This window comes from Rattus norvegicus, chromosome 10 (assembly GCF_036323735.1).
Source record: "Rattus norvegicus strain BN/NHsdMcwi chromosome 10, GRCr8, whole genome shotgun sequence".
Classification (NCBI taxonomy): Eukaryota; Metazoa; Chordata; class Mammalia; order Rodentia; family Muridae; genus Rattus; species Rattus norvegicus.
Window position 1 is genome coordinate 12,254,456 of NC_086028.1, and position 26,719 is coordinate 12,281,174.

General features: G+C 45.6%; 1 protein-coding gene and 1 long non-coding RNA gene across 4 annotated transcripts; one reads left to right on the forward strand and one right to left on the reverse strand.

The window, feature by feature from the left end:
• The first annotated feature begins 79 nt into the window (after window positions 1–79).
• Window positions 80–16,724, forward strand: LOC102551940 (uncharacterized). The gene is made up of 2 exons (XR_001840112.3): window positions 80–6,493; window positions 10,229–16,724. It is a non-coding gene; the product is annotated as an uncharacterized LOC102551940 (long non-coding RNA).
• Zfp263 (zinc finger protein 263) lies at window positions 16,330–26,527 on the reverse strand. Of its 3 annotated transcripts, NM_001399418.1 has the most exons (6): window positions 22,479–23,132; window positions 21,256–21,436; window positions 20,719–20,792; window positions 20,317–20,440; window positions 18,831–18,947; window positions 16,330–18,366 (listed from the first exon to the last, which is right to left on the reverse strand). In NM_001399418.1, exons 1-6 carry the CDS (start codon window positions 22,869–22,871, stop codon window positions 17,213–17,215), a joined length of 2,043 nt encoding a protein of 680 aa, NP_001386347.1. In that variant the 5' UTR covers window positions 22,872–23,132; the 3' UTR covers window positions 16,330–17,212. The 3 variants fall into 3 exon arrangements, with proteins under 3 accessions (NP_001386347.1, XP_006245893.1, XP_063124598.1); XM_006245831.5 differs by lacking the exons at window positions 20,719–20,792; window positions 21,256–21,436 and having other exon boundaries at window positions 22,479–26,527; XM_063268528.1 differs by lacking the exon at window positions 21,256–21,436 and having other exon boundaries at window positions 20,317–20,792; window positions 22,479–22,598.
• Between the last annotated feature and the right edge of the window lie 192 nt (window positions 26,528–26,719).

Here is a 26,719-nt window from a genome sequence, read left to right on the forward strand (position 1 = left end):
AACGCTACGCAGTGCCCAAGATATCTGGCAGATATCTTTTTTTTTTTTTTAATTTCATGTATGTGAGTACACTCTGTTGCTGTCTTCAGACACACCAGAAGAGGGCATCGGATCCCATTGCAGATGGTTGTGAGCCACCATGTGGTTGCTGGGAATTGAACTCAGGACCTCTGGGAGAGCAGTCAGTGCTCTTAACCGCTGAGCCATCTCTCCAGCCCTCTGGTAGATATCTTAATCTCAGTCAGCAAAGCCTCAAGAGAAACCACCGCCGAGAGAACATGGAGGCGGATGTTAAGATTCCTCTCTGTAGGGCTGGAGAGATGGTTAAGAGCAAATGTCCTGAGTTCAATACCCAGCAACCACGTGGTGGCTCACAACCATCTGTAATGGGATCTGATGCCCTCTTCTGGTGTGTCTGAAGACAGCTACAGTGTACTCATATAAATAAAATAAATAAAATTAAAAAAATAAAAGATTCCTCTCTGTACCTTTACAGGTTGTTATGAATGCTCTTAAGGGATGGATGTGTACAGAGCTTTGTATGTTTAGGTGGGTAATTATATCTTATCAATTGGATCAGAGGTTGTGTTGTGTGTTCTTTCTTGTGGCGAATTAAGTTTAAGAGAGTGTGTGGTGACTGGGACACTGGGCCACCACTGAGTTGGGATGTGTGTTTCTAACACGATGGCAGCCTGCCTTGGGAACTAGGTGGGTAGAGAGATTGTTGCCAGGCTCAGAGAGAGGCCATCGGCGGTGTGATATGGGATGGAGCAAAGCGGGTGAGAGGCTTTGCTGACTGAGATGAAGGTATCTACCAGATATCTTGGGGCACTATGGTGCCAGACCTAGTCGGGGTAAAAGATGGCCACTTATTTTTTACAGCATCATTCCTATCGCTCCACTGGGTCCCTGCCTGGCTACAGGAGGTGGTCTCTTCAAGGTTCCATATCTCCAGTGTTGTGAGTCACAGCTAAAGTTACCCCCATTGATTCCTGGGAGCTTCCCACATCCTGGATCTCTAGCATTCCCTCCACCAGCTGCAGATGTCCATTCATTTTCCTGGTCCTCTGGCCATCTCTCCTGTCTCTCCCCGTACCTGATCCTGAACACACCCCTCCCCATCCCTTCTCCCACCCATCCGCCTTCTTTAGTCGTATTTTATTCCCCCTTCTAAGTGAGATTCAAGTGTCCTTGCTTGGGCCTTCCTTCTTGTTTAGGGTCTGTGGAATGTAGCATGGCTACATTATGGCTACTTTATGGCTAATATCCATTTATAAGCGAGCACATACCTTGCATGCGGACAGATCATGAAACATCTATGCAATGGAGAGAAAATCTTTATCTAGACAGACAACAGCCTCGTGGCTTTCCAGCAACACACTGCCGTACACCTTGAATAGCCCCCATACTTCCCGGGAAAAGTGCACAGCCACATCTCCACATTTTAACAAGCTCTGAAGAAGTGAGCAGATTTTGACTCAGAACTTGTGTCTACGGAAGCAGCTCAACCACTTGGCTACCAACTGTGCAGTCAGACAGGCATGGAAGGCTTGCAGCTGCGGTCACCTACTGCCTAAGACCGTTGTGGTCCACAACAGCCCATAAGTCAGTGGTCCCCTAAGGTCAGAGAGGAGCTACAAACCTTCCTGCTCAGTGGCTTAGCAGGACAGTGCATTCTCATATTTTATTCAAAGGCCTTTGGTATCAGTGCTATAAAAAGCACAGCACAGTTACACACGGCATGTTGTCTTTAAATGATTGTTACTGGTTTACACACTTAGTACATTACACCAATACTAATTACACTACACTAATTATACTACACTAATTTAATCACCTTGAAGTCCTCCCAAGAAAGTGACTTCTACCAACTAAAGCTTATATGAGCACAATCTTAGCTCCAGAAAATGACTCACAGACACTTTTCACCATAAGCATAACCTGTGTTCGTATTATGAGAGAAAAAATCAACCGTAATTTTCTCAGAAAATATCCCCCGAGGGATGAGAGTGTCTTAAGAAGCGACAAGGTAGAAAGGAGTAAGGAAGTAGGCCAGGAGGTATGCGGCTCTCAGGTTACAATGACTGGGTCTAATATAGTTCTGAGCCCGTCCCAGGCCACCGGAGTCATGGGTGGCAGAGGAAGGCGGCCAATGCATGGAGAGAGCAGAGCTCACCTAGGCCTCAGGCTACGTGAGCTCAGCGGCCACTGCCCGGGATTTGCTGCTTGTCTGCTCAGAAAAGGCTAGACTGTGGGTCAGGCATAGCTGTGGGTAGGGAATAACCACAGGAAACATCTCATTTCTATCAGCATCCCGAGCTCATTTATAAAACACAGGTAGGTCTTGTTTTTTTTGGTAGAGATTTGACACTCTTCCAAGTATCAGGTTGTTCCAGTAATAATCTTCTTGTAATTAGGAGCTGTCTACCACGTCTTGGAACCAGTTCCCTATGTGGTTTCTTAGGAGTTAGTGTGTGCGTGTGTTTGGCTTTTGATTTTCTTCTTGTGTTTATTTTTAATGTAGGCAAAAATAAAGGAGACAACAAATTCAAGTACTTGAGGACCCTAGTGCAATAGAAAATGAGCTCTTTTTTTTTTTTTCCTGGTAGGAAATAAAATCTTCCACCCACCGCCCTGCCCCCACTAAATAATTGCCCTCACTAATACCCCATTGTTTTGTGCATTAAACCCCTAGAGTGTTTCATCCCTCTAGTGGCCAATTCAGGTCCCATAGGGTATTTTGTGAGAAGGAGGTGGCTACAACCATTGTTTCATTTCTTCCCGTCTTCTCAACTGTTCTAAGAAACAGAACTCACGCTGTTGTTTCCGGGGTTCTGTGGTGTAGACGTATCTCTAGCCTAGGCCAAGTCACCCACAGCTGGTACAGAATCTGAGAAAACAGAACCGTTATCAAAGGTGCTTTTACAGCTCCACGGAGCTGGGTATCAAAACATGCCCATGATATTTTGGTTCGACAAATTACCTGGGAAGGACCCAGCTTTGATTCCCACCACCTACGTGGAGGCTCTCCACCTCCTCAAGCACCAGCATGTGTCTGGCGCACAGACACACACGAAGGCAAAACACTTGTACACATAAGATAATAGATAAGGTATCTAGAGAACAAATCCGTTCCTCAGCTCACCTTCACCTCTCTGTGTACCACCGATTTCAGGCCACTGGCAAGGTCGGGCAGTCATTCTTCTTGCCCTGCTGTGTCTGCCAGACTCTCCTTACATTCCTTTGTCAGTGGCTTCATTGTGGCACGGCGTACTCTGATCGCAGCCAATACCCTCTTCTGGTTTCATGTGTTCCTTTTTTAAATGGCCGATGAGTTTCCTCAGGGTTCCTGGTACGTGGGCACCATATCAGTGCCTATACTACTGAAGAAAATATCTCCCTTGCTCATCAAACATTAACTGAAGTAGTCTAGTGTGCTGACACACACCTTTAACCCCAGGACTCTTGGAGTCAGGCAGATCTTTTAGTAGGGCGCCATCTTGTCTACATATGACAGACCAAGTTCTAGGCCAGCCAGGGAGAAATAATGAAAGTGTGACTCAAAAAAGAAAGTTTACTGCGATAAATCCCGAGGGAAGGCTACTATGAGGCCCTTCTCTCTAAAACCTAAGGAACTGAATAAAATCTCTCCTATTGGCCAGTTTCTCTGGTGTAGGGGAAAGTATTCAGAGAATGCAGATAAAATAGAGTAAAAGCAAAGTGTGGCAGATCCACCTGCCGATCACGTTGACACGCCCTTTATTCTTTACAGTAGTCCTGAGGCCAGCAGGTGTCTGTTGCCTGCCTGTAAAGATACCTCAGCTCTGTACTAGCCAGCAAAGCAGGGGACTAAGCACTAGGAAGAGTGGTGCTTGTCCGTACTACAAAGAAACCATGAGTGGTACTTTTCCTCACAGCCACTACTGGGGCTTCTTTCTATAGGCATTAGTCTCCTCCCTCTAACTGTCTCTCTGCGGTGCTCACCTCGCTGTATGGTTTCTGCTTTTCTTCCCTTTCCTGCTCTGCTCTCATCTTTAAGTCTCTGCGCTGCACTCTATGTCAACTTGACACACACTAACATCGGTTTGGACAAGAGACTCTCAATTGGTAAAATGCCCTCAGCAGACTGGCCTTTGGGCAAACCTCTGGTGTGCATTTTCTTGATTGACAACTGATGTGGGAGGGCCCCTCTCACTGTGGGTGGTATCATTCTTGGGCTTGTGGCCATGGATGTATAAGAAAGCAGACTGAGCAAGCCATGGAAAGCAATCGAGTAAGCAGCACCCCTCCATGGCCTCCAGGTCCTGCCCAGACTTCCCTTAGTGATGGACTATGATGTGGGAGTGTAAGCAAAATAAACCCTTTCCTCTCCAATTTTCATATGCACAGTGTTTCTTCTGAGCAATAGAAACTCCAACAAAGACAGTCTTCTAATTTGCATATTCTCCCTTCCCTTCACTGCCCTTTGTATGGTGGCGCAGTCCTATAATTCCAGCTACTTGAAAGGCTTAGCAGGAGGATCATACATTCACGGAATGTGCCGGCTGTACAGTAAGACTCTGTATCAAAACTGAGGCTCCAAGTTGGGAGTGGTGGCGCACAGGAGTGGTGGCGCACACCTTTAATCCTAGCACTTGGCGGGCAGTGGCAGGTAGGTCTCTGAGCGTCTGAGGCCAGCCCAGTCTACAGAGTGAGTTCCTGGACAGCCAGGGCTGCACAGAGAAACCTTGTCTTGGGGAAACAAACCAACTCTGAGGGCTCCAATATACAGTTCCAACTCTGTGTCCACACACAGGCCTGATCAAACTCAGCAGGTTTTAAAACAAAAAGATGTGACTGAGGGAAAGGGAGATTTAGGGACAGAGGGAGAGCTGATGGAAGTAAGGGAATCGGGGATGATCAGAATGTATCACACATGTACACAGCACACACATGCACACAACACACATGTACACATGCACGCATATTTCATATGTGAAATTGTCAAAGAAAAATTTAATTAATAAAAAATAAATAAAAACTAAAAAATAGGGTAGGTGGCTTGTTGTGCAAGTCTAGGATCCTGAGTTCCTTCCCCAGCACACACATAACAGTCAGCACGGCACTTTGTCTCAGAAACAGAAGACAGAAAGCAGTAGTCGAAGATACCTGAAGTTGACCTCTGGTCAACATGAATGGCTGAGTGCTTGAGCACTCTATATCCTGTGACACACACATCCACATGCACATGAACACACACACACACACACAAGAACACACACACACATGCACCCACAATACACACATGTACATGAACACACACACATGCACACAACACACATATGCATACAACACACACGAACACATGCACACAAGACATACACACAACACACAAAACACACATGTACACATGCACACAATATGCACATGTACACGAACACACACATGCACACAACACACACATGTATGAAACACACACATGGTAGCTCACGACCATCTACGAATCCGATTCTGGTGGATCTGAAGCCTTCTTCCAACCTTCACTGGCACCAGACACACAAATGATATAAATACATGTGTGTAGGCAGATCTTTACAAATAAATTAAAACATTACCAGCTTTTGGTTTCTCTTTTGTCTTTGGGTGGTTTGCATGCACGTATGTCTCTCTACTACTTGCGTGCCTGGTGCCTACAGAGCGTGTCGGACCCCCCTGGAACCAGAGTTATAGATTGAAGTGGGAACTTAAGGGTTTTTTTGGAAAGTCGTTCAGATGGTGTTTTGCTGGAGTGAACACGTGAAAGAACATTTCATTAAAGTGGACACAGGTGTGAAAGGCTAAGGCCGACTTGTGAAGGAATGTTTGGCTGAAGCAGACCGATGAAAGGACATTCTGCTAAGGCAAACACAAGAATGGACACGTGATAAAGGATTCTGGACACGTGATGAGGGATTCTGGACACGTGATGAAGGATTCTTTGCTAACAGCACGCATGCGTCGGTCCACCTCACATTGCGTAGTTGGGACTCCACGGAGAGAAATGAACCAGTAAACCTCTGATGGTCTGCTACAGTTTCTTGCTGCTTCTGTGGACTTGGGCTGATTGGCGGAGTAACGTCAGCTGAGACAGACTCACGTGCTGAGGCAGGACCCATGGAGGACCTGCCATGTTTAGAGGGTACAGACAGTACTCAGCAGTGACGGAGGCTGAGCTTGGCTTGCTTACAGAGCCAACCATGCAACACTTGTGGGTCTCGCCTCTTTGCTGATCTTCACTTCCCTAAGAGAGGCACAGCCGAGAACTTCTGGCCTTCTTCTTGGTCCCTCCGGCTGACTAGAGCTGAGGCACCCCCGGCTGTCTCTGCTAGGTAGTGTTACTGTTGCTGATTCCTGTTTGCTACCCGACTCTACTGAACTAGATGCTGGCGTGGTGTATCGGTGAAGTGTTTGCCAGTGGATCGAGCTGCTGCTACTAACCTGGGAACTGAACAGCTGATTTCCAGACAGCACAGAAGTGAGTTGTTTCAAAGAACCATTTCTAAACAGGTCCACTTCCCCTGTATCCTTTCTTTTCCACTATCTCTGGTGGGTGGTGGGCTACAAGGGAGTAAGTTAAAGTGTTTCAGAACCATCATTAAAAATAAGGTTTGAAAAAATTAAAGTTACAATAGATGATTGCGAGCCACTTTGTGATGGTGGGACTCAAACCCAAGCCAGCCAGAGTTACACAGTGAGACCTTGTCAGATGGGGAAGTGGAGTAGGAGACAGGAGACAAAGCAAGAAAGTAGATGGAACAGAAAGCAGAGCGGGTGGTTAACGTGTCATTTTACATTTCTTTGAGAGCTATTTAGACCGGTAAGCGAGGTTTTGTGGGCCTCCTTTCCTTGAGGCAAACCGGAAAAAAAAAATTTCCACCATGCTACGAGCATTCAAACAAATGGTCAGCTCGTAGTCCACCCAGGCTCTGGAGGCATGAGGCTCTTCCTGCCTTTTTATCAGCATTAGCTACTTCTGAGACTGCACTGGCCAGTCTTCTCCTGCTAGCAGTGGTCGGGTATAAAAGAGTCAGGGAAGGTAGGGAAGGAAGTTGCTCTAGGGCGCATGGTGGATACTGCGGGTGCCGTGCCGGTGCAGGTGCAAGAGCTGCAGCTCTGAGTTAGTTGCCCGTATGAGGATGCCAGAACCGGGACTCGGGAAACTGCGGCGTGCTTCAGGCAAGTCCGGCTCAGAAACGCCACAGCCTAGGGACGGCTGCCTTTTTGCACCTGCGCAGAGAGCCTGGAAGGCAGAGACGACGCACAGCCTCACACCGCACCCCTGCGCTAGGTTTCTGAGGGTCTGAGTGCTCCACAGGAAGCGGAAATATTTTCGAGGCTTCAGATCGCCTCTTCTTACCCTTTCACGGAGGAGCCAGGGAAGCCAGCATTTACCGGTCTGTGCTGGTGCGAGCTCCCAGGGAGTTAACGCCACCGAATTTCCAAATCGGCTGGAGCTTAGGGTGGTCCTGTGTAGTGACCGGGCAGGAGGGCATTGTTACTTTGCTTTCTGGCCATCTCTAGGGGGCGTTGGGGTCGCTGGCCGGCTAGTATCTGGGGTCAGTACTTTGTATGGAGGCCTCTCTGCCAGCGGTGCTCATTGTCTGTGCCCTGCGCTCATGCTCCAGTTGTGTGCACTGCCTGGGCCCCGCCCTCCTCAAGCTCCCTGCGTGCTCAGGGAGCCCTTCACAGCTTCCTTTGGGAACCATGAGGGCTCCGAATGCCCACTAAGTAATGCGATGCTTTCCTCACAATTGTTAGTTGTTCTTTTGTATTTTTCTTGTAAGATAGGTTTTAACTTGTGAAATAGGTATTTTCCTTGACAAAGAAATTGAGATCTAATAAATGATTTGCTCAATCCCACACACTCATTAGTGGCAGGTGCTAAACCGAAATGTGGGCTTCCCGTTGTCATGAAGTCTGTTTTTTCCCATCATTGTCCTTCCCTGAAGGCGAGAATACTGTTTTCACCGTCCCTGGCAGTCCCTAAGTATAGTCCCTGAGTAAGATAGGTTAGCCATAAATGCATACGTGTATTTTGGATTTGGGGTGAGCTCCAAAATTTTGTAATTATACCAGCAAAGGGATTATTTCTTAAGTGTATTCTATGTAGCCAGAGTTAGTTTCCAGTAAGCTTGTATATCAACAGTCTATAATTACCTGACGAGTTTCATGCCTATGGAGAACACAAGGCAGTCCCATGAGAATAGGAAGGAAAAGGGTAATCTGGGGTTGTGGAAATTACCTAAGGCCTCAAGGGGTTACTACAAGCAGATTTGGAACACAGGCCAAACAAAAGGCAAACGTTAAGAGATTGGAAGCTGGAAAGAATAGGTTGTAAGACTAGAAATATGCTTTTCTCTGTCCTTTTTTTTTTTAAGCATTATAGATTGAGGGGACACCAATAAGCATTGCCTGTCACTTGGTATGTGTCAAAGAACTCTCCTTAGCCATCTGACTGGCCTTGCCTTTTTTTTTATAAATTTAATTTTGTGTGTCTGTTTTGATCCTGTGTATGTTCTGTGTCTGTTGCCTGTAGAGTTGAGAAGAGGGTATCAGACCCCTGGAACTGGAGTTGGAGTTAGTTGTGAACCCCCACACACGGATGCTGGGACTTAAACTTGAGTCCTCTGAGAGAGCAGCCAGTGTTCTTAACTGCTAAGCCATCTCTCCACCCCCCATGGACTTGCTTTCTTATATATTTGGTTGTGAGCCTAGCCTTTAACGGCTGAGCCATCTCTCCAGCCCTGGACTTGCTTTCTTAAAGCCCCATTTTAGCTCCAGTCTCAGAAGCAAAGCACATCAAAGCCCTTAGTGTGGAGGTGCTGGTTACTTTGCCTAGTGCTGAATCCATGATTAAAGCCATCAGCTGAGTGACTGAAATGCCCCACACGGTGTCCTAGATCTCATTAGTAAGCCTTAGTCATAAGGAGAAACCTGGTTAAAGGCAGAAGGTTAAAGAGACCCTGGAGGGAGGAAGCGGAGCAGCACACCGATGGTAAATAGGACCAATAATAGTTGGCTATCCCCCTTGTGGGGCTACAAAGTAGCCTTTTGACTTCACCTTTCTCTGGGCTCTGCTTTAGAAGAGAAAGCAGAGAAAGTCGTGCAGCCAGGAAAGAGTAAAAGCAAACACATTGATCTCCCGCTTTCAGATCGGCAGAACTCATTTTGGATCGGATCGAATGTCTACTCTCTAGAGTTATTGGCACTGCTATTGGCTAACAAGTGCTTTTTCTTTCTTCTTCTTCTTTTTTTTTTTTTTTTGGTTCTTTTTTTTCGGAGCTGGGGACCGAACCCAGGGCCTTGCGCTTCCTAGGCAAGCGCTCTACCACTGAGCTAAATCCCCAACCCCGTGCTTTTTCTTTTGTCCCTCCTAATAGATGCTACTTAATTGTTTTTAACAATAACTACTTTTCCTTATTTCACCTTTAAGATAGAGTCTTGCTATACAGCCCTGGCTGGCCTCAAATTCGGGGAGAGCTGCCTGCCTCTGCCTCTAGATTGCTGGGATCAGAGGTGCGCCCCACGCACCTGCCATAGCTGCTTTTTACAGGTTGCTTGTAAGATGGCCGTGGTTACTTGGAATCATAGCACCTGGATAGTCGAGGTCACTGTAACGTGTTTGTGGCCACCCTCAATGGGCCTCCAAGACCGGGGGTCCGAATCTAGAGCTAAGACCTGCCCCCGTTATTTCTGAGTTGTAAATAAAGGTGTCGATGGCCAATAGCTGGGCAAAAGAGACATAGGTGGAGTTCAGGTTTCCCAGGCGTGGGTCTGAGGAGAACCAAGAGGGGAAGAAAGTGAAAGAGGAGGAAGTCACCATAGATTAGGAGTCGAGAGAACATGGCCCTATAGGCTGTCCGACTGGAGTTAAGAACAGCCCCTATGAAACATAGTGCAGAGTAAGTACTAACTCAGGGTTATCGATAGGTAAATGGATTCTAATGACATGGAGGGTAGGTATCTGCCCAGCTCTTGTGCTGTTTAAGACTTAATGTAAATATAGAGACTGTGTGTATCTTTCATCTAAGAGCTTAAATGGCAAACATGGGGTAGAAACCTTGGCCTGGGGTTTAAATACTTTCTACAACAATTCAGAGGATTTTATGAAGTTAGGATATAAAAGGACAGTCAGGCGCTGACCTTTAGGAGAGAAATAATTGAGGTGCTAGTCGTTTCTCTCATTTTTCTGACATTTTTTTTTTAATAGCACCTGGAGTGGATTACAGTTCTTCTCATGCAGTTGTGTGTCTGGAATGGAAACCCTGACATCTAAGGCAGGACATTTCAGAAGAACTGGGATGGCTCTTGGCATCATTGGGAGAACCTGAAAGGGAATACTAAGGGGACAGAGCTACAGAATTTCCCATCTGAGGAACTTGTACTTGTGGGGAAGTTGATCAGAAACACCAGAGTCTGAATTCTTCAGGCAGCTGAATCTTGGTTCAAAGTAAGTTAAAAAGAATTACATAGAAGAGAAATTCAACTCTGAAATTCAAAACATATGTCATTGAATACCCTGATGTAAACTTAGGAAAACAAATGAAAGGACAGACTTTTTTCTAGTTATTTGTTGACATTCAGTCATTCAGTCATTCATTTATTTCTGGGGAGCTTCAGGCAGCTGAGGAGATTTGTACACTGTCTTGGGTGAACAGACTACAACCAGGAACCAAGAAGCATGTGGGGAACATGTTGCAGGTTCAGCTTCAGAACACATTGAGTCATTTCAACAAAAACTGTGATAATTAAAGAGGAAAAATTACATTTAGCCCAGATATAAAATGGGGATAAGACTGAGCTCTTTTGGAAGTCAATGCCAGAGAACACTCAGGTAAGATATCTGCCTACCAGGGAGGAAAATAAACAAAGGGTGGCTGTCTGCTCCTATGTGTGCAAATACAGGTGTGACTCATAAATCAACATCAGTTGTCACTGTAAAAGGAAAGGTGCCCAAAAGTGTGAAAGAAGACACAAGTACATCATCCGTGATATATAAACCTGGTAAAGACGTTTGGTTCACAAGAGAATTGTTTAGAATGGTTCTTTCAAAATTTTGCTCAGCATTTCCAACTTAATGATCTAGGATTTCATGAGGAAGATAGGGCATTGGTACTTCTGGACAACTCTCCAGTTCACCCTTCTGCGGAACCATCAGCCAGTGAGGATGGTAGAATAAGATACACGTTCTCTCCCCCTAATACTTCTACTTTGAGTCAACCAGTGAATCAAGCTGTAACCTTGAGCTGCAAAGAACTTTAGAGATGGAAACAACTTGAAGAGAGTCTTAGAAACTTTGGAGAAAGTGAGGATGAACAGGAAAAAGAAAGAGAAGGGAATTTCCAAGATTAAGATGTAGAATGTGAAAAGTGCACTTTTTAACTGGGATGAAGTAAAACAATTAACAGTAGCAGACGCATGGGAAATCTCCTTTACAAAGAAGAAACTGTGTGACCTTCAAGGGCAAGAGCGTGGGAGCTAGAGGGATCCTTGAGAAAGGTGCAGAAACCAAGCTGGGCATGGAGGATATGGTTAAATGAAGATGATGAAGAGAAAGGTTGTTTCTCCCCGCCTCTCTCCACCCTTCACCCCTGAAAACCCAAAAGGTGAGACAGTAAAGGAAGCTGTGCAAAGGACGGAGCTGGAAATTGGACAGGAATTTAAGTTCCACACTGGACTACATTCTTAACTTTCCTGATGCCATACCTGAATTTTAAATACTTCATTTCACACTAAGAGATGCAACAAAAATATAGCCAAGAAAGAACTGGAGAGTAAAATCCTTTTAAGAATTGGTAGGTTTTTGAAAACTAGACTTCCTAATATTAAGGATACTGTCAATATGCCTTCAACTTCTGGTTCTAGTAATCAGACTATGTAAAGGTAATTGGAATATATGATACTGTTGATACCGTTTTTAATCAAACATTATTTTCATATCAATGCTCACTTATGCATTGGCTAGAATATAGTTTGAAAATAAATGTGAATTCCCATAAATGTATGAATATCATTTTCTATTTACAAATCAAGGATATGAATAATGAATTATCATCCTAAATTATATAAATTGTAATGGCTATGCTAAAAACATAGGTTTAAATTCTACCATGTAATTTTGGCTAATACACATTAGTACTATGCACCAAGCAAGACCTTTGTTTCATTCTCCAGAATTAAAAAATAGTAACGTACGTCACATAAAGGAGGAAGGGGCTCCTCCTAAGCCCCTAGAAGGAACTCATAATGAGCTAAGCTGGCCACGAACAGATTTATGACTGCCTACATGGTCTTATTACCCATAGGGAAGTACAACCAAAGAGAATTAAAATATTACAAGACGGGAGCTAGACAGTTGGCTCAGTGGTTAAGAACACTGGCTGGGGCTGGAGAGATGGCTCAGCGGTTAAGAGCACTGACTGCTTTTCCAGAGGTCCTGAGTTCAATTCCCAGCAACCACATGGTGGTTCACAACCATCTGTAATGAGGTCTGATGCCCTCTTCTGGTGCGTCTGAAGATAGCGTACAGTGTACTCATATACATATAATAAATAAATATTAAAGAACATTGGCTGTTCTCCAGGTGATCCACGTTCAATTTCTAGTCCCTATATGGTAGTCCGTTCTAGCCCAGGGGATCTCAGCTCCCCCTGCACCATGCCTGCCTGAATGCTGCCATGTTTCTGCCTTGATGACAATGGACTGAACCTCTGAACCTGTAAGCCAGCCAAGAATTAAATGTTGTCTTTATAAGAGTTGCCTTGGTTATGGTGTCTCTTCACAGCAGTAAAACCCTAAGACAGAAGTTGCTACCAGGGACTGGGGTGTTGCTGCGATAGACCTGACCATGCTTTTGTTTGGAAGAATGTTGATTTGGGGGGGACTTTGGATTTAGAAAGCCATAGAATGTTTTAAGTGGAGCTTAATGAGCCATCCTAGTAGGAATATGGAAGGCTTTGTTGTTGTGAGTTATTTCAATTGTGCAGACCTGGCCCAAGAGGTTTCAGTGGAGAACAACTTCAGTATGTGGCCTAGAGACTATTTTTGTAGTATTTTAGTGACGAACATGGCTACTTTTGGCCCTAGTCTGAGGAGTCTGCCTGAGGCTAAGGAGAAGAGACTCAGATAAATTGCACTGACAAAGGAAGTCTCAAAAAAGCCCAGCAGAGACTTTGTTCTCTGGTTACGTCTGATAAAGAGCATTTTGAACAAGCATAGCAAGCTTAGAAAGGAAAAATATATAAGGTAGAGTTTGAGTATTAAAGGGGCACCAGGAAGTGAAATAGAACTGAATCCTGTGTTCAAGGGTATTAAATTGAATTAACGGAGTGGTGACCTTGGGGCAAGATCCTACCCAGCTAAATTTAGATCCAGGCTTGGTGCTACATACTTTTAATCCCAGGAGATAAAGCCAAGCAGATCTCTAAGTTCAAGGCCCATCTGAGACAGACGGAGTTATAGGTGAAGAAAAGCTTAAATTCAGGCACAGTGGTACACACTTTGATCCCAGTAGCCAAGCATGCAGATCTCTGAGTTCACGGTCAGTCTACAGAGCAAGATCCAGGACAGCCAAGCTTAGGCAGTGAAGGAGTTGGAAAAGAGGAAGCTAGTGACTGAACAAGGGGGCCATGTTCCAGCTCCAGCAAGCAGCAGAACACAGCAGTTTCAGCCATGTGGCTCTGGCTTTAGAGCCAAGAATAGAAGGGACTACAGGGACAGTTAATGCTGGTTAACTGGAGCTAAGAAATTAGTGGTGATTAAGAAGAGAGCAGCATCACTGTGATGAAATTTTCTGGGAAGTTATTTTCTGAGAACACAAAGAAGCTGTGTTCCAGAGATAGCCAAGGTTGTACCTCGTGCTGCAGCTGTACTTGGTAATGTGTAAGAATCACCCAGGTGGTACTGGGTTTGAAGGCATGAAGTGGTCATGAAGAGCAGAAGGCTTGGTACTGAGAGGCCATGAAAGGCCGTCGGTGAAAGAAAGTGCAGCCTCAGTTGTAGTTGATGGCCCAGGACTGAAGGGGTCATGCAAAGGAGTTGAGGCTTGACACCAGGAAGAGAGCCTGAGAGAGGCTTTTGGTGAAGTAAGTCGAGTGTATTATAGATGCCAGTACCGTGGGATGATCACCAAGAGCAGCAGTGGTAGTGGACTGGATCAACCTGAGCTTAGAGGGCAGGGCTGCAGAGGTGACTCAGCTCTTTGGAGCCCTTTGGAGCCGCCCAGACCATGTATAGATCCCCGACACTGAAACAAGAAGCTTTAATATTGAAGTTGCCTTGGAGAGCCCAAGATGCTAAAGATGCCCAAGTCGTAAGATACCTGCAGAGGAGAGCTGCTGACAGGGAGTGGAACCAGCCCAGGGCAGAGAAGTTTGTTGCAGTCAACAAAGATGAGAAAGGAGCTGGAGATCTGAAGACGGCTGTGACGTCAGACATGGAGACGCAGGGTTTGGAGTTTGCCCAGCTGGATTCCTGTCTTGCTTTGGGGATTGCAGTTAAATGATTGGATGGATCTCAGAAGAGATCTTAAACTTTGGACTTTTAACATTGTTGAGAGTGCTATAGACTATGGAAGTTGGACTAAATGTATTTTGTATTAGACTGTGTTTAGGTATGGCCCCCATAGATTCATGTATTTGAACAAGTCTATAGAGGCCAGGGAGTAGAATATGATGGTTTGTATATGCTTGGCCCAGGGTGTGACACTATTAGGAGATGTGGCCTTGTTGGAATAGGTGTGTCATTGTGGGTGTGAGCTTTAATAAGCCTTGTCCTAGCTGCCTGGAAGCTGGTATCTGCTAGCAGCCTTCAGATGAACAAGTAGACCTCTCAGCTCCTCTTGTACCATGCCTGCCTGGATGCTGCCATGCTCCTGCCTTGATGATAATGGACTGAACCTCTGAACCTGTAAGGCAGCCTCAATTAAATGCTGTCCTTATAAAAGTTGCGTTGGTCATGGTGTCTGTTCACAGCAAAAAAAAAAAAAAAAAAAAAAAAAAAAAAAAAAAAAAAGGGCCCTAACTAAGACAATGGCTCCTGAGGAATGGCACTATAGGTCCTCTGTCCTACACATATCCACACAGTTAAGAAAACTCCAGGCTCAGGAGACTGTTCCTATCTGGCTCTCCTACATGTAGCACCAACAAACTCACTAACTTAGTTGGGGTGACACGTATCTACATCTGCCCAGGAAAAGGTACACAACACAGCAGTACCAGCTAGGCCATGCAATATCTATCTGCATGGGTGATTTTATAGTGTGTGTGTACACAATCCAAGTGATAAGCTGCTTAGTGGCACAGCAAGTGTAGATCATCCCACCCACTTCGTGGCACCAGGAGCATATTAGTCCTGTCCTACTCATGGGACCAAGACCCTGTTCCTACACTGCAGATTCTATATCAATCTGTAGTTAATCTACATTAATCTCACCTTCCTTCCCTGCCCTCAGTCCTCAGACCACCACTTCTTACCTTCGGGAAAAAACTCCCTTAAGATAAAGGGAAATAAGACAATGATAATGTTTTAAAAGTTGGCCCAGAAAACCAAGCTTTTGACACACTAATCCGAATCAAGAGCTGGGGTAAGAATGAGGACTGTTTTGACAGACTGCTGCTAATCCACTGGTCCACCATCTTTCCCCACAGAATAGCTAGATTAGTTAGACAGTTGGATAGATTTCTCTGGAGATGGTGAGATGGCTTCCTGGCATCTGACTGACTACTCCTAGAGTGCTGGGTTCTAAGTTTCTCCACTCTGTGGGAGGTGGTGGTGAACTCCTTTAATCCTAGCACTTGGGAGGCAGAGGCAGGCAGATCTCCAGGTTTGAGACTAGCCTGGTCTACAAATGAATTCCAGGACAGCCAGGGCTACACTGAGAAACCAACTTGAAGAGATAAAGCATATAAAAAAAGATAAACACTCCTATTATTCCTACCCCAAGCCCACCTTCTATGATATAATGCTTTCCTCCTCCTAATTTTGTCCCGATTTTGATTACCACACCATCAATGATCAATGGTGTCGTGAAGACCATTATTAGATTCCCTCCTGGGAACAAGTTTTGCAAGACAAAAATATTCTGTCTTTAAAAAGCCTGATCTGGCCAGGCAGTGGTGATGCACGAATATAATCCCTACATTCAGGAGGCAAGGCAGGTGGATCTCTCAGTTCGAGCCAGCCTGGTCTACAGAGTGAGTTCCAGGACAACCAGAGCTACCCAGAGATACCCCATCTCCAAAAGAACCCACACAAGAAAAGAGAAGTTTGAACCATATGAACACAAAGTCCCTCAATAAAGATTCATACATATTCATGTTTCCTTGGAGATATTTATTATAAACCCTCCAAACATTCTCAACGGGGACATAATTCCTAATTTCTCTAGGATCTGTTTTTTGTATCTGATGAAATCATGGAACCTTCCACTCATAATCATGTCTATAGAGCTCTAGGTACCTTTCAACAGGTGGAAGAAAGTCTCAAATCTCTAGAAAGGTAGACTGTAATCACATACCCTTAATCTGCAAAATGCTGGGTTCTTCTGTGGATTCCACATTATGACTTCCCATCTCTCTAGTTCACTTTTTATGCCAATGAACACTCCAACCAAACTACTCAGAGGGGTGTTGCAATGGCAGAATTGGACTGCCCAGGACTTCCCAGCCAGGGCCTTAAAATAAAACAAAACAAAAACAAAAAAAAAACACAAAGCAAAACAAAAAAACCCCCTGCAACTTAAAACTGGGTCTTGTTGACCTTAAACTGGCCTCACAGGACCTAGCCCTTCTTTGGTCTTAAGGGCCTCAGGAGGCCAAGTTCTCCTGCTTAATGTCACAAATAAGGAGTTGAAGCCATAGGTAGCCCCAAAATTGATGGGATAGATACTAGACTCAGTACTGTACCCAAACCATACTTGGGAAAAACAATAAAGGTAGATATATCTGAAAATAGGATGAACTTCATAGAAAACCATCCCCGAGCAGGCTATCTCAAAGTCCTTAAATTCTTTCTTACTTCTGAAGACTGAACTTTTTAGTTTTAAGCTAGTTCTTCACCTCTGTACCTCCCTTAAAAAAGTCCCATTTTCTCTTTATATTAATTACCAGCAAAATACACCAAAGGAGGCAGAAAATATCAGCTCTGGAAAGTCAGCTTTCTGCTACAACTGAGGCAAAACGAAATCCCACCATTTCTAACCAGTGTGCGTTCTTTGATGACTTGTGAGGCGTGAGCTCCGAGAGAAGCTTTCTCCACATTCAGAACATTTATATGGTCTTTCTCCTGTATGGGTTCTCAGGTGACGAATCCGGTTGGAACTGTGAGAAAAACTGTCTCCACACTCGTGACAAGTATAAGGTTTTTCTCCTGTGTGAATTCTCTGGTGCCTGATTAAGTTAGATCTGTGAGAGAAGTTTTCCCCACAAAGGATACACTTATATGGTTTTTCTCCTGTGTGTGTTCTCTGATGTCTGGTAAGGTGCATGCCCTGCCGGAAACTTTTCCCACAAGTGGAACATTCAAAGAGTTTCTTCTCCACTCTGTGGTTTGTAAGAAAGGGGGCACTGTCATTTATGCCTTGCCCACACTCAGGCAAAGGATCAAGTCTCTCTTTCTCATGGGTTCTTTCATGAATAACAAGATGTGAACTCCGAGAGAAACTTTTGCCACATTCACTACAGCGATAGGGCCTCTCTCCAGTGTGGATCCTCTGGTGCCGAAGCAGGTTAGAGCTGTGAGCAAAGATCTCCCCACACTCAGGGCACTTGTAGGGCTTCTCCCCAGTGTGTGTCCTCTGGTGTCTGTTGAGGTTGGAGTTGCAAGAGAAGCTTTTTCCACAGACATTGCACTGGAAAGGCTTTTCCCCCGTGTGGGTACGCTGATGGCGGGTGAGGTGGGTATTCTGACTGAAGCACTTTCCACATTCAAGGCACTTATGAGCTTCCTCTCCTACATGTGTTCTGTGCAGTGACAGAAAATGTGGGTGTCCACCAAAGACTTCACCACACTCTACATCCATACACAGCTTTTCTGCTGCGTGTATTCTCTGGTGCCTAATTAGGTTTGAGTTATTAGAAAAGTTCTTGCCACACAAGGCACACAAATGGAGTTTCTTGGGCTGTTCTTTTGCTTGTACCAGTCCTCTACAACTTGGGGTTCCCATTAAGGACTCCTCTATTTTGTCCTCTGGTGGACATTCCCAATGTCCTTCTCTGTCATCAAGTCTTCCCTGCTCAGGACTCCAGGGCACCTCCCTTCTAGCCTGGCCAGGGAGCAGCACTGGAGGATGGGTACTTTCAGGAGAGACAGACTCAACGCTCCTTTCCTGGTTCTCAAACTTTTCCACTCCTAGTAAGAGAGAAAAAATAAAGCCCTAAGTTATTTTACAGTGGAAAAAAAATCTCCACATACCTTTCAGCAAAAGGCCCAGAGAATAGAGTTCTCTCTCAATTTCCCAGCCTGTCCTTTTAAGTAAAGTGTGCCAGAGAAGCACATGGAGATTCAAAGACTAAGAGCTCAGACTATTCTTAGATTACCATTTTTAGCCCCCCACCCCCACCCCCTACCTCACTTTCCAATTAGCTCTTCTCTCCTGGTATGGATCACAGCTAAGACTAGAATGTAGTCAGTCAGTCTAAGACTGAGCACCTCCTCAAATTCACAGTCCACATTCCTCACTTACCGTGCTGGTGGAAGAGGGTGCAGGAGACAAAGCAGCAGCTATCGCCCCATGTGCAACACTGGCCATGCACTCAAATCCCAAGATGTCACACACAGCCTCGGGGGGGGGGGGTCCTATCTTCACTTCTTACCTAGAACTGGGTTTCTGGGGTTCATGCCTTCCTTGCAAGTCTGGACACTTGGATCCCATGGCTTCCCTCCTTGTTCCACTTGGGTGCTCGAGACCTCCTGACTGGGAATGCAGGACTCTGTTCACATTGAAAGAAACATATCACCACACTCTTCTACTAAGTAGAGAAAACAAACAGAGCCTTGTTTCCTGCCCAGAGCAGAGAAACAAACTCTCCCTGAGTCTGACCTATATCACTTGGGAGTCACACTAAAAAAAGCATTTCCAGTAGTTACTTTCTAGGAAAAAGGAACTTCTCTAGGAGAAGACTGTGGGTTTTTTAAAAAATATTTTCAAAGAACTTGATTTTTTAAAACCAGAATATACAATTTGTAATTCAAATTAGTATAAAATAAATAAAATAGATGATCACTTCTTTGAAAATCAACTTATAATAAGAGTGTTGGCTACTTATAGACAGAACTAAATTAACTGCAAAGCTCTGGGAGAAAACATGAAATCAACTGGGAGAGAACCTGGACTCTTAGACGACAGTGAGATTAAAACTTTGTAAATCTTCCTGTGCTGTGCTAAATAGAGAAGCCAACACCTCGCCCAACCTCTAACAAAACAGACTCAACCTAATCTCTCATCATTGCTGGCACAGCAATGAAAAGTGATGCAACCCAGAAGGTCCCAAAAAAGGAAAACAAAAGGCAGCAGAGCTCTGCACAATCAGTGCAAATGAATTCACAGATCTACGTAGCCTTATATAAACACGGAGGGGAAGGACAGCAGTGTGATTTCTTCTTGCTGCATGCTTCAATATAAACAATCATACTGTCTACACTGCCTTACATTACCTCCAATTTTTTATTACAGAGAAGCTGAGGAACTATGTAAGTTATATATACTCCACTACATTCAGCTATCAGTTTGTCTTATTTTATTAGCATCATTTTAAGCCTTTGCATAACTGTTCAACATACAGATATACATTAATGAATGCATTGTCTATCCTATTCTGTGTGTATTCGTGTGTATGTATTGTTCCAACTGTTCACAAGTTCCCCTTCCCTTCCTGGAGAGCCAATAAACTGATAAGTCAGTAGTCCTGGATTTTCTGACTCTGATTAAAAAAAAAAAATCTAGAAATGTCAACAAAGCACAGGAGGCATAAATGCTGAGTGAGTGCAGGAGCACTTCCACTGCACGGGAGTGGGAGCGATAGGGGTCTGTGGTCACTGGATATGATGTGTGCTGCCTTTGGAAGTTCTCTCCAGTTCAGACTCTCTGCCTTAAACTCTAACAATGCAAATACAGTCTAAGGATGCCATTAAGTCTATCAACTGTGCAGATGTTTAACTAAGTATTAAGATAAAAAAAAAAGTGTTAGAGCAAGGGGTGGGGCTATTGACAAAACTCAGAGCTCATGTCAGAGGGTGTGTGTTCAAGGAGCAGGACAGTCTGGTCATAAATGCCATCATCCCAGAGAGAGAAGTTCTTACCTAGTGTCCCCACGTTCTCATAACTATCTTGCACCATATCCCTTGAGGGAGCTCTCTTACTATGGTCCTGATGGTCCCACTCCTGAGAGATATACATTGCCATGTCCTCGAGGCTCTCGGGCAACTGAAACAATACAAGACCCCCTTTAGCATCACATGCAATAATCCCTAAGGACAATTAAGCAGAGTCACAGTTCACAGGGTAAAACCCAGGAGTGCCAAGAACACTCATGTCATGGGGGAAGCCTGTAAGTGATGGGTTGAAAAGACAAAGAAAATAAGGGCGATATCTGATCAAAAAGAAAATATTCTCCTAGTAGCAGAGGGGAGCCTCCCACCCCAAAAGCAGAGGAGAAAAGGAGAATTAATTCTGGGGAGAGGCAATGAGAACTTCCACATCACCTGGGTCCCAGTCATATCCTTATCTTCCACATTCCCTTCAGGAGGAAAGAGAGAGAGCCAGGGAGCAGATAATGCTGAAGACAACAGAGAACACAATGAGTAACACCACGTCCCGGCAGCCCACAGACTATTACAAGACAATATGCACTCCTCAACTACAAGTCTCAGCTTTAGGACTGACATTAAACAGAAAGTAGCAAAAGGTGTACTAAGGTGATTTAAAGTAATGGAGTTATAGTAAAGGCATGTGAGCCATCCTTCATCCTGGCCAACGGATTCTAATCACACACTCCCACATCTCATCTAACTGTAATTTGCCTGTTCTGTACACAAAAGGGCTTTACTAAGAGATTCCCCTTTTCCCTCCCATCCAACCTTCACAGAATTTATACCACCACTTTTAGGTTTTTCAGAGCACAACTGAGAACCATAATTCAGAAATCCTTTCTCCTTGACAGCTGTACTACATTTTTCGAGGGTGAGGGGCAACCCCAAAGCCCCTCCTCCCTCCCACCTGCCCAGATAACTGTCCCTCACCCCTCTCCTTTACAGCCTGGGAGTCCCTTTTGGGGCTGGGGTCTAGCAGCTCCTGCAGCCTGGGGCCAGGGCTTCGCTCAGTCTCCATTGGCTCCAGCTTGAAGCTCGGTGACTCTCCTGCTGTTTCCAGTGGCAAAGGCTCCTCCAAAAGCACTTCTGCTCCCCGCCCTTGGTTTGTGACCTGGGAACCAACCCACATCACTCATCATCACAACGGGGCTGACAGAAATGGAAATTAGTACAGGATTCTTAGGACGCACCCTCAACAGAGAATCAGACTGTCTCTTTGGTCTTGACCAAGACGATGGTTTATGCTAAGGGCTTTTAGACTGTAAAAGAAAATGGGGGAGGGATGGGAGCAAGAAAACTGATGGTCCGCTGCCAGGGAAGACCTTCTCAACATATTCTACTGATACATCTCACTTCTGCTTGCTCTCTCTCACCTTTTCTAGATGCTCCCACGTTTCACTACTAGACAAGGTGAACTTAACAGGCAGTGACCACAGCCCCTGAGTGCTTAGCTGTTTCTCAAAGTTCAATTAGCAGAGATCCAGTTCTGTACTGGAAACTATAGACGAAGATATACTGGGTGTTAACCAGTAAGTATAGGCCTGGGGTGGTGGGACAGGCCTGTGGGAATCACAGTAGTGGGGAGGTTGAAGCAGGAGGATTGCCTTGAGTTTAAGCCTGGGCGACATAACCAGACTCTGCTTGTATTCCAAGAACTCAGAATTGGGAAAACTGAAGGTGGAGAATCACCACTGGTCTGAAGCCAAGCTGAACAACACAGTGAGTCAGTCAGCCTGGGCTACATAAGACTGTCACAAAACAAACCCCTCAAAGAAGTGGCAGAAGGTGTCATCCAAACGACATACTTTTCTCCTCGAAATTATCCCCAAACAGTACTGTAGCCAACAGAAAAACAGGACCAAACAGACTAAGTAGTCCGCCCAAAGTCACAAAGCTAGAAACCAGTGAGAAACTTTCTAACTACAGAACTAAATACTGGTAGAGCAACGCCTACATGTTGAAACAAAGTCTTCCTCACTTCCTATTATCGTCATATGGGGAAAATCTGGAAGAAAAGGATCCAGATAAGCTACAAACAATCCCTCTTCTTTAAGTAAAGTCTACTCAGGACAATCAAGTATATTCGACTACAAAAAAAGGCTAGATCAATGACCCAATTTTCCAGGCCAAACGACGAGTAAAACAGCTGTCACCTGTTGCCTCAGTTTCCCAAGTTCTTTCTGCATACGCTCCACAAGGGTTACTGCTTCTTCGCCGCTCTCTGGGCGCAGCTCCTGCACCCTGCTCTGAATCTCTTGGGGAAGGATAGTCAAGAACTGCTCCAGCACCAATAGCTCCAGTATCTGCTCCTTGGTGCGCATCTCCGGCCGTAGCCACCCACGGCAAAGCTCCTGAAGCTGGTTAAGGGCCTCTCGGGGACCAGAGGCGTCTTGAAAGCGGAACCGTCGAAAACGCAGATGGGAGGCCTCGGGGCTGGGCTCTGGTTCAGGCGGGGGTACCTCCTGGCTCCAGGTACAGTCCTCTTCCAATTTCACTATCAGGAGCCCTTCTGGCTCCTGGGAGCTCGGACCCGCAGCCATACTCATGTCCCCAGAGTGCCTAGGTCTTGAAACCAGCTACGTCCGCCTTGAAAGACGCCCTAGGTTCTGTACAACAGCAGGCCACCGCTGCTGTAGCCGAGAGACCCCGGGCTCCTAATCCCGCTAGAAGAACCCAGGTCCAGATCTTGGCAATAATAGGCCTGCAGCGTCGCCACCTGACCGGCTTCCCAGGCCCACACAGAACTTATGTCTCAGGCCCGCGGCGCAAGTCTCAGCGCGCGAGTTAGGCGTCATAAGCCAACGGCTGCTAGTCAGGACGGACTTCCGGTTCACGTTTCGTTTGCGCTGTCTTCCATTGGGTCGGGTCTAGCCACGTACTCACGGTCCACCTTTTTTGCTCTTTGCATAAAAGAGCGGGAGGAGGAGAACAGTCCGCTCGCGGTAAAAGGCGGGGCTAAGGCTAAGCAGTGGGTGGGGCCTCCAGGTGGGAAGCGGTAGCGGTGGGAATCTCTTGGCGGATGTGGCCCGGACAGATTTTTGTAGTAAAGTTTGCAAAAAGGTAAATTCCCCAGCCACGCTTGAACAAGAATCCAGCGGCGTTAGAGTGTCATGCTGGGGCCCAGAAGCGTAACAAAGAAAACCTTTCCGAAGGCCGAGCCCAACGTCCCGGAAACCTACAGCCGGAAACAGACCGGTGGACTGTGCTTCCAGGGCTCGAGGTGCGTGGGGACTGCTGGGAAATGTAGTCCATGGCGCGCCCTTGTTACTGCACCTACACTGTGGATCGAGCAGGTCTAAGCGGGCTGCTTTTGCCTCCCTGTGAGCAGTGGTCCCTAGTCCTTCAACTTTAGGCAACTGGTCTACCCAGAAGAATGCTTCTTCTGGTATGAGTTGCTTTCGCCATTCTCCCAGTGCAGGTCTAAGGCTTAGTTCTGGAGAGCATATCGGCTATGACGATCATCCTGAGGTCAGAAGGGAAGGAAACACCAAGGACTTCCTTATTTTTGGAAGAGAGAATTGCCGGGGTCTGAGACTGGAGCTGTCACAGATAGGTCGTGAAGTCTTCAGATTCTAGGAAGTTTGTCACGAAAACCAGTAATCGCTTATTGGACACGTACTTACATTGTTGGCTATTCACTGCAACTCGAGAGGCAGGAAAAGCCTTCTTTGCCCAGGTCTCCCTTTGTGAACTCTGTTTACTTTGTAAGACCTCAAGGCAGGAAAGTGAACATACCACCACCACAGCAACCCGGAGCTCCAGCAGCTAGGTCCCGCCCCAGACTTCCTTAATGGTCCCTAAACCTAACAGTCGTTTTCTAACCGCTGTAACTCTCATCCCAGGTCTGAGGAGGAAGAGTAGCCAGGCCCCACCCTACAAGACACACACACACACACACACACACACACACACACACACACTCATATCCCACCAATCCTCGAGCTCCATATAGAAACCCACCAAGCCCTGAGCAAACCCCACCAATCTTTGAGCTCCCTCAAGCTGAGGATTTGAAATTTCACCAATCCCCACCATGGAAAGCTGGGGTCGGGTGGGGGTTGGGAGAGACTAAAAATCCTATACAAGCCCTACCTACCACTCAGTTCCTTGCTTTCTTCTTTCCTGAGCGGAAACAGACACCCTTCTGGATTTTTTTCTTTCCCAATTAGTCTCTTGTATGAGAGGCTCATTGTGCGGTGTGACTTTTGGCTTCCGATTGCCAGTATGTCTTTCCCTTCAGAGCTTCAGTCTATGTACATGAAGTAGAACTTTCACAGTATGGCGTGGAGTAGATTGTAAAGTTCTGTGATTACGGCCTTGAGTGTCGTGGTGTCTGCTTAAACCCAACAACTCATACCAAGTCAATGCGGATGACAGGTGTTTTGTAATCACTGCTGCTGATCAATCAGGGCTGCAGAACAGACTCAGGAGCTGAACTCCGACCTTGAGAGGATGTTGTGCAGCATATTTAAAGGATGAGTGGGGTGGGCTGTACCACTGTTCAGTCGTTTTCTGTCATAAGGGGTTGAGAAAGGGAGTTTCCGTCAATCAGGTTAGGTCCTGGGAACATGAACTTAGTTTGACCCTGCCAGTAAGATGGAGAAGTTGTCCCTGAGGTGTCTGGACTCAGATAACTGTTTCCTTATAATAGGAGCTGTTTATTGAGAGGTCCTCAGCTCTCCTAGGGCCTGGGACCTTGAATTTAGGTCCTATGATTAAATGGAGTCTAAAAAGGAAATGGTAGTATTTAGAATAAGTTTCTTTTGCGTATTCCCAACAGTGTCAGTTAAGTCACTTGCCTCAGGTCATACAGCTAACCTATCACAGAAGCTTAGGCTGTGGAAATACGGTCTGCTTTTGATGACTGCATGTGGTTTCATCACAGGTACAAAGGCCTGCAGGCTGCCATGGCAAATGCCTTTCTATCCAGACACTAGGTAGCAGGTGGGCTGGTATAGGTTCATTCAGAAAAATCTGAAGGCTTGTGAGGTTGGGCTGGAGAGATGACCCAGCAGTTAAGAGCAGTAGCTGACCTTCCAGGGACCTGGATTCTGTTCCCAGCAACAGAAGGTGGCTCACACAACCCTCAGTTCCAGGGGATCTAGCACCCTCTACTGGCCCCCCAAGGCATCCGTGATCGATAGGTATATAAGTGCAGATGCAGGTCAAATTTAATGGTTAATGACCTGGTGGACTGAGACACTCAGGGAAGTTGACTTGATTGTTAGGATCCTGGAAGCTTCTCATATGATCCTCCTTTTGGAGTCACCTTTCAGACTGCAGGTAAACTGACCTGCAAATGGAATCTGCAAACCCCCAACCCCCAAGGCTATGGAGCAGTCTCCTGTAGTGAGGAGAAGCTCTGGCCATCAGCTGTTCTGATTAAAGGACAATTCTGCTTTGGTAGCGGTCAGTCTCCTCATTTATTTCTGCGCTGCCTCAATTCTAGTTTAGCAAAAACACTCATGTATACAAAAATAAATCCTGTTAAAAAAGAAAAGTTTGTGAGGCCCAGCATCCCCTATGATCATCTTCATGTATTTTAGACATTCCTGTCTCCAGGGACTATAGACTAACCCCAAAACCATGCATTTTGTGATCTCAGACAGTTTATCTCATCTCACAAAGATTTCTCTCCTGGTCTAGAGTAATATTTTATCACTTCTGAGCCTGGGTGGTGGGGAACCAACGTAAAAGTCATAGAGCAGTGCTCTGCGTACATTATGAGCTTGGATCAGGACCAAAAGAAGGAAAATTGAGGGGCCATAAGAAGGGGAGAAGTTCTCACACCAGGATCTGGCTGGGAGTCAGAAAATTCAACACAGCTAATAAAAGTATTTACAGAAGCTGGCCATGGTCACATGCCTGTAACTCATCCTAACATCCAGAGAACCAGAACAGGAGGGTCAGAAGCTTGGCCTGAGCTATATAAGACCCTGTCCAGGAATAAATACAGCACCATGCATTCTATACTTCTTTGTAAAGTTTTGCTTAGTCTTTAAATTCTCTGTATGGCTGTTACCAAAACCCTGTTCATTTCTTTCGAGATGCTCACGCCCATGTCTCGGATGCATAGTTTTGTCTTTTTTTTCTTTTCAATTCTTTACCTGAAACATGTAAAGAGATGCTTTACATTACACTTAAGTACAACTGAGAACAGAACTTGTAGTGAAATTCTAGTAGAGCGATCATACCCAGGGTAAACATTAGAATGAACTCACGGTTTTCCATGTCTAGGGCAGACGTCAGGGTGAATAGTTGTTTTCTAGAAGTACTTTGACCTCAAACAAGTCACTGTGGAAAAGAGTGTTTTCTGTTATCTATAGAGCTGTTTTTCTGAAGGAGCTTCCTAGCCTTTGCACGACGTTGGTTATATGACAGTCGTGGCACACCT

What these genes read in the sequence shown, in the direction of transcription:
- Zfp263 (NM_001399418.1), bottom strand. Translation starts at nt 22,871, where the DNA reads ATGAGTATGGCTGCGGGTCCGAGCTCCCAGGAGCCAGAAGGGCTCCTG. An exon ending in TGAGAACGTGGGGACACTAG is followed by an intron (nt 18,948 to 20,316) that starts GTAAGAACTTCT and finishes CAATGTGAACAG; the next exon opens with AGTCCTGCATTCCCAGTCAG. An exon ending in CCCCAGAAACCCAGTTCTAG is followed by an intron (nt 18,367 to 18,830) that starts GTAAGAAGTGAA and finishes CTCTCTTACTAG; the next exon opens with GAGTGGAAAAGTTTGAGAAC.